The 15,779-nt window shown below is 48.2% G+C and overlaps 1 protein-coding gene across 12 annotated transcripts in view; it reads left to right on the plus strand.

The window, feature by feature from the left end:
• The window catches only part of CUX2 (cut like homeobox 2), a 285,094-nt gene that overhangs the window by 14,367 nt on the left and 254,948 nt on the right, over positions 1–15,779 (plus strand). For 6 of the 12 annotated variants that reach the window (XR_005379159.1, XM_038575088.1, XM_038575074.1 and 3 more), the window contains exon 1: positions 4,184–4,377. The exons of 2 other annotated variants lie outside the window; for them this stretch is intronic. Coding sequence is in view for 5 of the 10 variants with exons in the window: in XM_038575088.1 (XP_038431016.1) it covers positions 4,315–4,377 (63 nt within the window). In the remaining 5 variants the exon portion in view is untranslated. Of the gene's footprint in view, positions 1–4,183; positions 4,378–4,975; positions 5,089–7,169; positions 7,312–15,779 lie in introns of those variants that run through there. 4 more of the 12 variants (XM_038575079.1, XM_038575081.1, XM_038575080.1 and 1 more) reach the window with 4 other exon arrangements.

The raw sequence follows: 15,779 nt of genomic DNA on the forward strand, positions 1-15,779 counted from the left end.
GTTTTGCACGTAAGGAACTGGTAGTTTGGTCCTTATAGTCAGTGGCTCCAACCTCTGCATCTGGGACCTAACCATGGGCCTACTTCCAGGAGTACAACCTTGCAGGTGTCAGCCAGACACTGCCATTTCCCTTACTCTGCTCGGACAACGGTCTAATGCTTCCAGATAAATTTGGAGTCTCTAGTTGTCTTTCTCCCTGCCTGGCAGCTGCGGTGGGCAGTACAGAGCTACCGAAGGACATTTTCTTTTGTTTCAGCTTTGATGCTGGGGATTTCGCATATCATTATGTTCATGGCTAAGGACCTGCCATTATTTTCCCTGGGATTCTTACACAGTTCATGAATTTCCTAAAGGATCCAGCTTTCTGTCTGCTTCTTCTTTCAGGATAGGCTATCCTAAGCCACACTGCTTTCTCTGGGGTGGGGAGAGGGTGTCATCTTTTCCATTATAATTTTTAAAATACTCATCTTGGTAAGTGGAGCTTTGAGAATCAGGAATCAACCAGGAAACTGCTTAAGGTTTTTAAAAAATCTTAGTGTGTGTCGGGGGGGTGGGCAGAAAGTGTGCACGAAGAACATGGAAAACAGCTTTTCACTAAAATATTTAATATTTTAGTACTTTAGTTTTCAAATCCAAGGCTGATTGCTGAAAGAGTGTTTCCTGGTTTACCGTCTTTCATTAAGGACCACCCATAATATCATTTCCCAGCTAACTCTGTTTAGGGGGTAAACACTTAACTGCTTAATTCATTATTGCTGAGCTTGAGATGGTAACAGATGCCTTTGGAATATAAGCCCTCACATCTAATAAGGCACAGGCTCACGATGCGCTTGGAATATGGTAGGAAGAGACGGCTGAAATTTATTTTGTGAATAAAGCAATAAGCCACTAAGCAAAGCTAATATGTTTCGGCCCAGGCAGAAAGACAGGATCATTCAGTATTTATGTAGCAACCCTTTCCTCAGTGGGACTGCAAGTTCCTACCATTAAAATTGTCGGAATTCTTCAGAGACCCACTGCATTAAGTCATTTAAAAATATCACAGACTTAAAACAATCTGAATTATTGGATTTTCTCACTGCTCTTCGGTAAGCATGTTTGCTGTGGCAATTTCCTGCTCGGTCAAAGGTGCAGCCTATGTCAGTCAGGAGAGTAGAAAAGTTCCATGCAGAATTTTTATTCCAAAGCCCAGTAGTCTGTTAACAGCTGAAACAAAGTCAGACATAAATTTATTATTTTTCTTTTAACTTTTTCTTTTGACATAATTTCAAATTCCCAGAAATGTTGCAAGGAAAGTACAAAGAATTTCTGTGTACACTTCATCTAGTGTCCTCAAGTGTAACATTTTGCAACATTTGTTATCATTCTCTCTAGATAGATACAGATAAATATATGCATATTATTTTTGCCTGAACTGTTTGAGAGTTGGTTGTCTGTTCCTTTATCCCTAAATATTTCATTCACTGTGTTCTCTAAAAACAAGGGTGTTTTCTTATATGGCCACAGTACAATGATCAAAACCAGGAAATTGACATTGATACAATGCCATTGTCTAATCTATTGACTTTATTCTAAATTTGTCATTGGCTCTAATTAATGGACTCTATAGAAAAAGAAAATCCTGGATCATATGTTTTAATCAAGTGTCAAGTCTCTTTTGCTTCTTTAATCTGTAATAGTTCTTTCTGTATGTTTCATGTGAAATCGCATTTTTAGAGAACAGACTATTTGGTAGAATTCCTCCTCTATTTGGGTTTGTCTAACATTTCTTCACAATTAGATTCAGGTTATGTACTTTTGGCAGGAATATCACAGGAGTGATGTTGTGTCCTTCTCAGTAGTACCTCATATCAGGAGGTATACAATGTCAGTTTATTCCATGACTGCAAAGTCAGACATAAATTTAAAATAATCTTTCATCAAACCTTGGTTTGTTAAAAATTGCTTTGAAGGGTTTCACACTCATTCCAGATTTTCTATTACAGGTCTTTAAAAAACAAACTCAAAGACAAGGAGACTGCAGGCTTTACAGATGCTCAGGAGAAAATGTAGCCATTTAAAAAAAATTGCAATGTGATAGTTATGAAATTTCCCTAAATTCATTTTGCAGAATGAGAGCTGTAATTTAAACGTGAAGTTATCGAGAGTTGAGATAAAGCACACATCACGTGCAATTTAATCTGGCAAGGAAACAGACCACTCAGAATTGCTAACTAGGCCTAATTCATTACATCTTGGTGAATGCTGTACTTTTGGTCTTACGAGTCTTTCAAATTGTGCATTAATATATTTACCCAGGCCTCATGGAAAATGTATGGGGATGGTAACAGAAATACTGTATCCTTGTTTAAATCACATTACATTTTTTAAACAGCTCAAGTGATTGCTCAGAAAGATCACACCTTCTTCTGAAGCATTTATGAAACAATTATTTACATTACATTAAAAACTTTAATTGCCTTGAAGCACGTGCTCTGAGACACAAATATTGGAAAATCATCAAAAATATCCATCACGATTCTCTCTCCTTTACAACTCTTCTAAACTTTATCTTTTTTACAACCTTCTGTATTGATCTATTGTCCCAGACCAAGAGTGATGTCAGAAGTCCAAGCCGGGTCATAAAAAGAGAATATAATTTCCATTTGCTGTCTATAAAAGCAAATCTTTTGACCAGAGAAAAAGGGGGGAAAAACATCCTTTTTTGGGGAGTGGGGAGGAGGGTGATGTGGGATTTGGCAGGGGACAAGCCAGAGAGGGAGAGTGACCCCAGGGTCAGGAGTGGGGGTGGGGTGAGTGGATGGTGCTGGAAAGTTTTAGGGGGTCTGAGATCCTCCTAGAGGTGGGAGGTTGGGAGGGGACAGACAGGGCACCTCTAGCTTGCACAGAGGCAAAAAGAGGGAAGAATGTAAAGGAAGAAACTTAGTCATTCCTATTGTCCTGAGGGTCAGAAATTGCAGAAGACCATAACTTCCCTCTAGCTGGGCTAAGGATCCTCACCCAAAAGACAATTTCCCAAAAGACAATCATAATAAAGGAGCCTCATACTGCAAAGAACCTGGGGTCCCCAACTAGAAGGGCCTCCGAATAATAATGATGATAAGAGTATCAGAAAGCTCTGTAGTTGTTGAGAATCCAAAGCCCCCACAGCAGGGCTAGGGTCCCCTCAACAGATCATAACAATAAATGCTAACCCATTCTACGCAAGTAATAAAAGCCAACTCACTGCAGGGGTTAAAGTGTGCTGGAGATTTGACTAAGAATCCCCTCCAGTAATCATCATAATAGTAAGAGGGCCTCCCATTCTCAAGTGTGAGGAGCCCGTATAATTAGACTTCCAAATAATAGTAGTAAGAATTCCTATTGCAGAGGACCTGAAGCCCGCCCCCACCCCCTCGTTCCGCAAAGAACCCTGAACTCCGGCTAAGGAAGCGCTCCCCAGTAATAATCATAACAATATAATGACTCGGAAACTGCGCGCGGCAGTGGCGGTATTTCCCAGGACTCAGTGGCGCCCCCGGGCGGCCCCACCCCCCGCCCGGGGCAGGCTCCCACACGCCCGCCGGCCCTTGAGTCTACGCGGCCCTGTCTGCGAGCTGCTACCTTCCGATCCGAAGCTTAGGTGGCTGAGGAGCGGTGGCAGCCCGAGGCACGTGTTGTGTGTCCTTTGATTGCAAGAGAAAAAAAAATGCATCTCAAACTATTAACTTTTTTTTAAGTATTCAGTGCCGGGGGTGAGGGGTAGACAGGTGCGAAGCAGGGGGTGTTGGCGCTCCGCTCGCTGGCCTCCCGCAGCCCCCCCTCCCAAACTTCCCTTTGCATTGATCAGCACGTTACGTCAGTATTGATAAGTTTGCAAAAAGCCAAAGTCAAGTGCAATCGCGCGGCACACCGACCCCGGACTTGGGGGGGAGATGCAGCGAGCGCTCCGCGGGCGCGGGAGCGGGCTGCAGGCAGGGCAGCGGCGGCGCCGTCGCCTTTCGAAGAGGCTGCCTCCCCCCCCTCCCCTCCCGCCCCATCCCCGGCCGCCTCCCCCGGGCGGGCGCCGAGCTCCCCGCCCGGCGCGCTCCGCCCGCGCCCTCCGGGGGTCGGGGGGGGCGCACGGCTCCCGGGCCCGCGGCGGCGGCGCGGCGGCGCCGAGGGGCAGCGGGTGGCAGGAGGCCGGGGGGCGCCCGAGGGGCCCCGGGTGGCGGCGCTCAGGGCCCGGGCGGCCGGCGGCGGCCCCGGGGCTGGGGGGAGTCCAGCCCGGATATTGAGTGCAGCCATTGAGAAAAGCCAAACTCTTGTGTGTGTGCGTCTCGAATAGCCCCCAAGATGGCCGCCAATGTGGGATCGATGTTTCAATATTGGAAGCGATTTGATCTACGGCGACTCCAGGTTAGTGCGGGCAGCGCCGGCCGCGCGGCCGTGGGGAGCCCTGGGGCGCGCCCTGGGCGCATTGGGGAGGTACCCGGGAGGGTGGGCGGGCGCCCCGGGGCGGCGGGCGGCGGCTGCTGGGGCTCGCTGGGTCTCGGCTGCCCGCTGCCCATCGATAGGTATTAGGAATTGATCTCGCCGCTGCTCTTTGTTCGGTTCAATCATCGATTAGCCGCCGCGACCATGGAGAAGCGCTAGTGAGCCCTCGGCCCGGGGAGCGAGCCGGCGGGAGAACGCCCGAGCGAGGCGCGGGGAAGGCAGGGGCTGCGGTCCCGGGCAGGGGGCTGCCGGCGGGACCCCCGGCAGCCCCCCTTGCGCTGCACTTTGCACGCCTCCCAACTTCGCGGCGCCCGGGGAGGCCGCGGAGCGCGCCGCGTGCCTGTCCGCGCCCGGCTGGGGCTTGGGCGAGGGAGGGAGGGAGCTGTTGGGTAGGGAGGTGGAGGAGGAGGAGGAGGAGAAGGAGAAGGGAGGAGGAGGCTCCTGGGGTTGGCGTGGAGGCGGCTCCGCGCCCCGCCGGCCGCCGGCACCTCCGCTGCAGCCGCCTGCCTGGCTGCGCAGCCCGGACGCGCCGCCACCCAGGGGCAGCCACTGCTGCCGCCCCCGCCGCCGCCGCCACCATCGCCGGACTGGCCGCCTGCGCCGGCAGACCTCTCCTCGGGCCGGGTTCTCGGGGTTCGTCTTTGCTTCCTGCCTTCCCCCCCGCCTTCTATCTTCTTTCCAAGTCCAAATAGGGACGGGTGGTGGAGATGGGCTCGGGGCGCGCGCAAGTTTGCGCTGCAGCCTCGGGGGCCGCGGAGAGCCGGGAGCTGCGCAGAGCAGGTGACTCCCGGCTCTCGGGCCCATGGGAACTTTTAAATGGGAGATTCCCTCGCTGTCTTCTGCCTCCTGCTTTCCCTCCCGCCACTCCTCTCTTTTCTCCTTTCTCTCTTCTCTTTCCCCAGGGCTACTCCCTCCCAAATACCAGCACTTTATTCCCCCCTCGACCTTTCTCTGGGAGTCTATATATCTCCCCCAGATTTGGGGGTGTTCTCTGCTAATCCCCAGGAGGTGGGACTGGGGGTGGAATCTCAGAGAACACCCGCTGGAGGTACAGCTGTCGGCTCTATACTTTCTGGGGTGCCCTAGGACGCTCCTGCCAAGTCCCCCCAAACCCTGGAGCCTTGCAAAGTCTCTCCAGGCAGTGGGAACGAGGGACAGTGAAGTGTTGCTGAGAACCAGTCGATTAGAACATCCTGCTTTGGCCTTGACATTCTCAGAAGAAGTGAGAGCATCAGTCTGGAGATAAAAAGGGACACACTTATTTCTTTTTTGAAAATCCTCCTGCAGATCTCCTTAAGTTTCTTCTGATAAGTGGTTCCTATACACCCCCTCCTCCTGGCCACTTCCCAGCCCCCTTCTTTCTAACCCCCACTCCCCTCTCCCCCTCCCCCAGCCTTTGAGCTGGAGAGAAAATCGGGGCACTCAGGCATGCAGTTAATAACTGTGAGTGCCTTGCAATTCCAGGTCCTCACTCGAGTTGGGGCTACAGTTTGGTGGCCAGCTGAGGCGGGCCAGGCTGTGAGCTGTGCTTGCTGGTTTGAATGATGCTAAAGTGGCCTTTCTGGAAGAGTGGGGGTGTGTGTGGGAGGGAGGGAGAAGAGGGAGAGAGAAAGAGGGAGAGGGGGAGAGAGAGAAAGAGGGAGTTGGGCAGCCACATTGGGCTTGGCACGAAGGCCAATGGTAATCGTATTCCCTGCTAATGTTTGTAAATGAGACCGGGGCACGGCTGGGGGACAGCGTCTTTATTTATGATTGATGTTCTGTAACATAAGGAATGACAAGAACGTGGCAGACAAGAGGAGAGGAACCAGAAGGGCTGGCGAAAGCCCTTTGCAGGGTCCTATTGTTATTCTGGGCTGGAGAAAATTTCCGCGTCGAGATTTACAGCGCTGGTATTTGCTCCCGGTTGGCCAGAATGTCAGTTAACACAATTTTCATTAGATAACTCGTTTTCAATCCAGGGAGCTCGGGCTGCAGTGGGGAGGGGTGGGTAGAGCTGGGTCTGGGTGCTGAGGGGTGGGTGCGGCTCCCAGGGGACCGATTTCTGAGCTGGGGGTGGGGGTTTGAACCTTACTCGCTGCCTTCTCCAGCTCTGGGGTCTTTTGTGGAGCTGTTGAGGTCACCCAAATCTTGATTCCATTTGGACTCCCATTGATTTAGGAACCCTTTGTTAGGATTTTAGAAGATGCTGAGGTGGCTGAGATAGAAAAGCAGATTTGAACTGGAAACGATGAAGGGGGGGTGGAGAGTCTTGTTCAGGTGAGGGGGAAATGGGGCCAACACCCCCACTCCCACAGGGTGAGGGTGGTAGTATTTATTAAGAAAATGGCTGGTGTGTCTGGCACAAAAGGAGAAGGCTCTCAGGGAAAGGGGTAAGCTCATTTACATGGATATTAAGTGTGGGGGGGTGTCCCTGAGGGAGTTTGAAAGGCTGCTCACTTCTAGAGAGCAGAAAAATAAACGTGGCAGCTGTAGCCGCAGGCAAACCTTGAGACCCTTACATCTGCCACGGTCCCTCACCCTGAAATGTTCAGTGGCTCCCCTGCCCAACAGGCCTGCAGCTTCGCCCCATATTCTCACTGATGGCATTTTTGTTGGAAACGGATTATGAACCTAAGCACTTTTGCCCGGGATCATCTCTTGTGCATAATACTAATGATTCCTACGCCACACTTTTATTTTCATTTTTTTCCCTTCCCACTTTCCTCTTATAGGGGAGATAACCAGAAAGGAAAACTTCTGCTGGCTTGTTCTGAGATCCCGGTAGGAGAGGCGGGCCCCCACCCCAGGCCCTGTGCAGGCCGAGAGCTTTGAGCCCACTCGTCACGCGGCCCAGCTGCCTGTGAGTGTGAGGAGGTGTGTGGCTTCAATTCTTGGTTGTTCAGGTTGAGTGGTTTCTCGAAGCCTGGTTGCTGAGTGTTAAAGTGGCCGAGGCAGCAAGGCGACCTGTGTCCCCAGGCCAGACCATGCTGCTGACGCCACCCCAATCCTGGCAAGAAAGGTGACCTTGTATCAGCCCAGCATACAGTCCTCCGGAAGTATATATTTTTTCAAATATGGAAGCAGTCCAGTTTATTCCTTCCAGCACCGTCTCTGAACACAGCAGGGCCATTTTCCTAGGATGGAAGTCAGTCAGCAAGTCTTAACGACTTGTGGCTGATGGTAAAGATGCTGTGACATGTAGTACCTTATTCCAGGACCCCCAAAACTGCTTCCCTCTTTCTTTTCTCCTTTTTTTTTTTCTGCTGCTAGCAGTCCAGGAAACTAGAAATAAAATTCCGTCCCAAAGATAATGCTGGGCATATTTCATTTGGTTATAAGATTGCTTTATGGTGAACGTTACTAATGCAGTATTTTTTTATGGCTTTTCTGTGTATAATCGTTGTAACTGGATTCATACCTTTATGATTTTCTGCTTTACTTTGCCACTGTTTTTTATGATGCTCCAGGTCTAGTCTCCTGTGCTGTCATTTTAATTCTTTTTTTTTTTTTTTTCTGTAAGAGAGCTAATCAACCTAATGGGAGTTGAGGGTGTCTCTTCGAAATGAGGGTGCCTAGTCCAAATTCACATCTGTGTGTATTGGGAGGAAAGAGGTTGGCTGGAGGGATTGCATAGTACAAGTTTTGGAGAAAGAGGCAAATTCTGCTTAGGGTTTGAGTATTCAGGGAGGAGGATGAACAGAGCAAGCAAGAAAGGCTAGACTTTTTTAAGGAGTTTGGAGAAACTTTCCAGGAAGATACGCATGGGAGATGGTGCTTGATGGAATGTTTTTGCCTGCTCAAAGTTTAGGAAAGAGCGTGGATGTGATTAAAATATTATAACCTTATGATATTCTGAAGTGCATAAATTTTACATATCAGCTACAGAGAGTTTAGACATCCATTAGAGCCTCTGACAGCTTGACTTATCTAAATGTGCTATCATTTAACAATGTGTCAAAATTCCTCTTTCTATAGATGACAGCAGTAAATAAGCTATCAGCCTTGTTGGCGGAATCCTAACTTTGGAAACTTCTCAGTAATAGAATTACTGCTGGGGTGGGGAGCATGAGCAGACCTGGCTTGCCATAGTCGGGGGCCATGAGAAAGGTTGGCATTAGACAAGAGTTGTGGATGGGTCCGAGGGGGGAGGACAAGGAGAGGTGGGAGGCACAGGGTTTGAGGGGAGATTTCTAACAGCAGCTCTGTAAATAAGACCAAGCAATTGAATGGCCCCTTGGACCCTTAGAGATCCAACCAGTGGATGACCCCATTCCATCTTCCCCTCCCATTTTTAGGAACCCACACCCTTTGGCCTTTTTTTTTTTTTTTTTTTTTTTCAGAAGGAGCTAGAAACAGGTGTTAGAGAATTTATTTAAAGAACCAAACAGTCTTTTCTAGGCATCCCAAAATTCTGATTTCTCAACTCGACAGAAATTGCTTCCCCAAGATGGGCTCTCTCATTGCTAGAAGAAAAACAAGCACTGTCTCATTTTTGGCCACTTTTGCTGTTGGAGGTCTTGATTTTTCTTTTATAAATACCTGAGTTCACTGTAGAAAGTTGAGAAACAGACAAGCTTGACCCAAAGAAGTAAATAAGCATCTCAGTGGGTCATTTCTGTTGAGAATGGTGGTATTTTGACTAGAGGGAGTAGCTTTTCTAGTGGTGGTGGTGGTGGTTTTTCCCTTCCCTTCCCTCCCTCCCTCCCTCCCTCCTTTCCTTCCTTCCTTCCTCTCCTCCTCCTCTTCCTCCTCCTCCTCCTCCTCCTTCTCCTCCTCCTCTCTCCTGTTAAGAGGATTCTGTCTTTGAACTTGACATTATGTCATGATAACCTTTCTTCAGGCAGATGGGATAGTAAACACAAGAACCTTGGCTGGTGTTAAATTTGGTCCTGGATGTTGGTAGACATGGCTGCCCAGAAACTATGGTTTTCTCTGCTAGTTCCTGAAAGGGCTGAGTTTCTGGTGGCTTTGAGTTATCTAATTCAGGGTCCAAGCCTGGCAGAAGTTGAGTGTGGGAAGGAGACTAATGTGGTAGCTTGCCTTTGTTCCTGGTTTTGGAATTCAGGGTCCAGTTTGAATTTTTCTGTTTAGAGTGCTCTTTACTTGTGGCAGTGGTTTATATTGCAGATGTCAGGGAAGGTGGAGATAGTTGGCAGAGAGGAAAGGCCCCCCAACAGCTCTTGTCTGTATAGCTTCTGACACTCCTGGATGAACCATCCAACATCCCAAGTCTTCTGTTTCTTTCCTTTTTTTTTTTTTTTTTTAAGTCTTCTGTTTCTTAATCCATCACAAAGGTCAGTTGTGCCCATCTGGTCTGCCATATTGGGTCATTGTAAAGGTGAAAGAAGCTGACATACTTTGTGTGACAGTTAATGTATTGTCTTCTAATGACCTTGGGGCCCACTGGGGTGGTGAGGGGTGGGTGGGAGGTGGGGAGGGGTGGCTTTTGACCTTTTAGGCAGTTTTTGAGACAAGAAATTATGTCCAGGATGGAGTTCTTGGTTTCTGAGCCTTGATGAACCATTCACAGAAATGGCTCGTAGTGTTTTCCAGGATGTAAATTAAAATCATAAGTCTTTTCCCTGGTTGCAAGGCTCCATTGGATCTGCCCCCCTATTATCTCTCTGGCTTAATCTCCAGCTTCTTTCCTCCTACTCACTCTGCTCCAGTCACAATGGCCTTCTTTTTGTCCCTCAAACACATTGAGTATATTCCTACCTCAGGGCCTTTGCACTTAGAGTTCCCTCCACCTGAGCCTGAGTGAGACTCTTTTACTCCAGATCCTCCCCTGGCTGGTTCCTTCATTTCATTCAGTCTCAGCCCAACTATCAACACCACTCAGCCTAAAGAGGGCTAAAGAAGTTTCTGTAACCTCTCATATTCTTTAATATGCAAATGTGCTTCTGTATCTTTAAGGAAAGTGTTTCCCCAAGGGTTTTGACCTCAGAACCTTCTGTAGACATTCTAGGAAACCATCTCGATCTGCCATTAGATGTGGCAAATGTTCTTTGAAAAGTCAGATAATGATATAATATAATATAGGCTTTGTGGGCCATATGGTCTCTAAGTCCTCCATTCTACCACTGTAGCATGAAAATAACCATAGACAGTGGGAATGAACAGGAATGGCTATATTCCAGTCAAACTTAACAAAAAACATGCAGAGGGCTAGGTTTGGCCTGAGGTCCATGGTTTGCTGACCCTGGTTTTATGTGATGGCTGTCATATAGGCTGTGGCATGACTGACATTTTTCACTTTTTAGTTAAGATAATTAAGGTGGATCAGAGTTAATTCCAAAAACTTGTTCTGCACTCTTTACCTCGAGAAAGAAGTATAAAGAGCCAGGAGGGTGAGAGGCCCCTGCCTGGCTTCTAATCCTGGCACCTACTAGCTGTGTGACATTGGTTGGGTCACTTAACCTCCCTGAGCCTTGCTGTCCTTGTTTTTAAGTGGGACTAATAACAGGCTTCACTTTTTAGGTTGTTGTTGAAGATTAAAGCACTTTGAACATGAAGGTGCATAACATGGTCCTGTGCACACAGTTACTGTTGTGCAAGTGCCTTGCTGCTTAGTGTTGGTGGTATTTTTAGTTTGTAAGACAGGGGTGAAAAACCAAATAAACAGCAGTTCCTAGAACTTACTGGGCTTGCAAGCTGTTTCAGAAATTTCTGGGCAAGTTTTCTCTTCTTTCATATTTCACTGGGGATTCACTATATTAATACCTTACTAATCTTTTATGTAATATATTTGGGGAACTGTGACCACAGAGGTTGCAGACTAGGAGCTGTGTCTGTCCCACAGATGTGTCTGTTTAAATTAGTGCAGTATTTAAAAACACTTTCATATAAATTGGCAGCATTTAAAACATGGGAGATGTTACCTATGAAATCCAGATGTCCAGTGTCTGTTACTAATCAAGAGCTCTGGCCACCCTGGAAAGGGAGTGAAGACCTGGGGAGGGCATGCCAAGCAGTGGGAACAGCCAGTGCAGAGGGCCTGGGTTGAAGGTCTGCAGTGGGTCAGGCTGGCTGTCGGGGTCAGGAGGCAGGTCACGAGGAAGGTAGATGCTGCTGGCTTCCTTCCTCTGAGTGCCTAGTGTCAGAACAGGCTGTACCTCCAGAAAAAAATGAAAGGCCCTTGACTAGCTTCATGAAGATACAGGATTAGGAGGGCACAGAGCCTGATGTCTCTGCTTCTCAGTAGCCCAAAGTGGGCGTGTAGCTGCCCCACCTTCCTTCCTTCCCAGTTTCTACTACCGCCCCCCCCCCCCCCCCCCCCCCCCCCCCCCCGCCACCTCTGCCATCCTCCAGTTCAGCCAAATGAAACAGCAATTCCAGGATACACATTTGTCATTAAGGAGAAAGAAAGAAAGAGAAAATCAATCCTTTGGCCTCTTTGGCCCGAGCTGGTCGTCTGCCCGAGATGCCTGGAGCCAAGCAGTGCTTAAGACTCTCCAAGCCGCCGTCGCTCAAACTGGATGGGGCGAATGGCTCCCCGGGAACCATTATGGTCGATTGACTTGTTCAGTCTGCTGTTTGGAACGTGGGTGCTGCGGACGAGGAGACCACAGGGGTCACCAGGGTGGCCCAGTTGGGAGCACATTTTCCCACCACTCAGAGGCCACTCTGCTGGAAGCATGTATTTGGGGTACCTGTTGTTATGAGCAGCCATGGGTCTGGGTATCTGAGGGGTGTAGAATCCAGCCTTGCATCCTCCTCCTCCCAGAGGCATTTAATGTGGACTCTGGAACAGGTGGCCTGGGCTCAAGTCTCAGCTCTGCCACTTACCAGCTGTGTAACCTTGGGTAAGTCACTTAACTTCTCTGAGCCTTGGTTTTCTCATATGTAAAATGGCAATAGTAGTTGTATCACCACCTTAAAGATTGTCATGAGGATTAAGTGAATTAATGCATGGGAAATGCTGAGGTATCTGTGCCCAGCATGTAGAAGCTCCATATAATGTTAATAATTGCTGTTGTCCTTCACCCTACAAGTGTATAGTTATCCATTCATGGTATAATTAAGAATTATAACTAATAATTGTATAAATAATAATAATAAACCATAAATAACATAAATATCATAACCAGTAATTATATACTGGAGACGTCATGGTGAACAAAGACGGCAAAATGACAGCTCTCACCGAGCCCGTAGACGGTGAGGAAGGTAGATGCATGGGACAGACAGTGCATAGTCACACGCTGGGATTAAATTCTGAGACTCAGAGATTTCTTCTTGAAAGAAGTGACCCTTCAGCCGAGAGCTCAAGGACGAGGTCAGGTTAAAGCATGCCAGCAGAGAGAATAACATGTGCTAAGACCCTGAGGTAGGTGGAAGAATAGCGTGTGCAAGGAACTGTGGGAAGGCCTCGAGACTAGGTTGTATGAGGATTCTGACGGGGCTGGTGGATCCACCCCTATCCTTACTCTTGTCATATGTCAACTGGAGGGTAAGTGGGGGAGAGTAAATTAAGATATTGCTGAGCACATGTGAGGCTCAGAGTGAATGCTCTGTCAGTGGATTCTATTGTTAAACACCGTAAAGGCTTCGGGTATTGCTTTTATTTTTTTAATTCAATATTCAGCCCAATTCTTGATCTGTTGCAAAGTGCCCCCCTCCCGACCCCCATCTCTTGTTTCTGTCTTGTGATTATTCATAGGACAGCCAGGATTCAAATCCCAGCTCAGCTTCTTCCTAGCTGTGTGTCCTTGAGCAAGTTATTTCCTCTTTCTGAGACTAGTTTCCCCTCTGGAAGATGTGTGTGGTGATGTTACTTTATAGTGGCGCCACGAGAGTGCACCTTGCGGATTCCTGGCTATAGAAAGTAGGATCAGCCGGTGTCCCAGATACTGTTCTTGGAGATCTAGCCCCAGCCAGGGACTAAGTGCCGGTCTAAAGCAGACCTGTTCCTGAGACACACAGGACTTCTCTGCTGGCTCCAGACTCCTCAGCAGCCTAAGACACTTCCACCAACCAACCAACCTTCCTTCCTTCCTTCCTTGCTTCCTTCCTTCCTTCCTTCCTTCCTTCCTTCCTTCCTTCCCTCTCTTCTTCCCTCTGGCTCCTTTTTCCAGGCATGGGCATTGACCTGATGAATCTCTTTACCTTTCAATCCTGCCTCTGTGTCTGCTTCTTGGAGGACCACAGTCTCCATCAGGAAAGATGAAGTGAGATTTGGGTAAGGCACCCAGTACATAGGAGGTTCTATGTCTTGGGAGCGTGGGGAGCTGTCACTCTCAGCATTGCCTTTTCCCAATGGCCTGTTCTATTTGGCCCACAGGCCCTGCATGATTAGGTCCCCTCTTCCCTTTGTCATCCTGCCATCATCTCCTCCTCTCATCTCCAGCCACTCTCTCATTCCTTATTCAAGCCCCACCAACCCCCTTACTGTTCTGTGAACATGTCAAGCACATTCCAACCTCAGAGCCTTTGCATGTGTTGTTTTCCTCTATATGGAAAACGCTTTCCCAGACATTCTCTGTAGTTCATTCAGCCCTCTGCTTAAATATCGCCTCTTCAGAGAGGTCCTCCCTAACCTCTGTTTCCAAAATAACCTTCCCCATCTCCTTAGCCCCATCTGCTTTATCTGATGTGATAATGTGTATTTATGTTACTCGTTTACTATCTGCCTCCCTCCCTGGGCATTCTCAGTTGTTTAAATGATTGAGTGGATGAATGCCACAGGAAGGGTGGGGTGGGGCAGCTGCTTTGATACGACCTTGGGGAGTGACCCTGGGGGACCCAGCTCCTTCTAGAACCCCAGCTCCTGCACCCATTGCCTAGCTCTTGAAAGTTGCCCACTCCTCGCCTGGGAATTAAGCACAGGCCTCAGGCCCAAGTGAATGAGGTTTTATCTTTAGCTCCATCAGTCTCGCTTTAGAAACTGGTGACCCCAATTCCAGCCTGGGAGGCGTCTCCCATCCTAATTAATAAATCCATTAATTAATTGCCGGCAGGCTGTGGACCATTAGCAGTAGTTTGGTGGCCTCAGTCACAGCTCAAAGCAGGTCCCTGCAGCCTGTAGGACAACTGGTATGGGGGGGTGGGGCATAAGACAGCCAGTTCATGTGTTTGGATCCAAAAGACATTGAGCTCCCAATGCCTGGTTCACAGGCCCTACTTGATCAGCCCAGCAGGCATCAAAAAGGGACCAAGGTTTCTGGGCCGTGACCCCAGAATTGAAGGAGGTTCCTTCTTAGCGTCTCCCAAAACCCCTACTTTATAATCAGGTGGAGAAGCTAGGGTTGAAGTCTCCCCTTTCCTTCTGTGGCCAAAGGACCCTGTCTGGGCCTCAGTTTTTCTGTTTAAAATGGAGCTTCCCTGTGTTGTCGAGACAGGTCATTTATTCTTTCACCTCATGCACATTTTGCCACACCTGTCATATCAGGGGCAGCATGAGGTATTGGGGGCACAGCAGTGGACAAAACAAGCCAAGTGCCTGCCCTCATAAATCTTCTACTTGATAATTGTTTGGAGGTAGAAGTACCAAAGGTCTGAGAAGTAAAGAGGGACAAGGCAGTGTAGACACTTAGCCTAGATCCAGGCACACTGTAAGCCTTTCTGAAATGGTGACTGTTATTAATAATTATCTTTATTAACAACAACAGTAACAATAATTATAATGTGAGGGCATTTCCTGTTGGATTTCAAGTGTCCTGAAAGCAGCCCCTGAAAGGACTTAAGCAGGGGCATGGGGCAGTCAGACCTCACTTTGGACACTGGCTTTACTGTTTCTTAATTGAGAGGCCCTGGGCAACTCCCTAGACTTTTCTCAACCTCAGTTTGCTCGTGTATAAAATGGGAATTAAATATAGCTTCTACTTCATGAGGGTTTAATGAAGTGACACATGAAAGCCCTTAGCACAGGGTCTAGAACATGGCCATTCCCAGGAAACAGCTATTATTACCTTTTTTTTTTTTTAATGTTAGCTATTATCAGCTACATTTCTCTTTTTTTTATTTTTTATTTTTTATTTATGATAGAGAGAGAGAGAGAGGCAGAGACACAGGCAGAGGGAGAAGCAGGCTCCATGCACTGGGAGCCTGACGTGGGATTCGATCCCGGGTCTCCAGGATCGTGCCCTGGGCCAAAGGCAGGCGCTAAACCGCTACGCCACCCAGGGATCCCCTACCTTTTATTATTATTGTTGTCATCCTTATTGTTTATTATTCACCTCCAGGGCCTCACTGGCCCGCAGCCAGGTGCACTACCTCCTTGTAGGGAAGCACTGGATAGGAAGTTAGGCCCCTTCAATTGCTGCTTGGCCAGCCTTAGCAAGGTCAGAGTTGGCTTTTGCCAGCCTTGGGCCTTCAGAAGGAAGGCCTGGCAGTTCTTTAAC

Source organism: Canis lupus, chromosome 26 (assembly GCF_011100685.1).
Source record: "Canis lupus familiaris isolate Mischka breed German Shepherd chromosome 26, alternate assembly UU_Cfam_GSD_1.0, whole genome shotgun sequence".
NCBI lineage: Eukaryota > Metazoa > Chordata > Mammalia > Carnivora > Canidae > Canis > Canis lupus.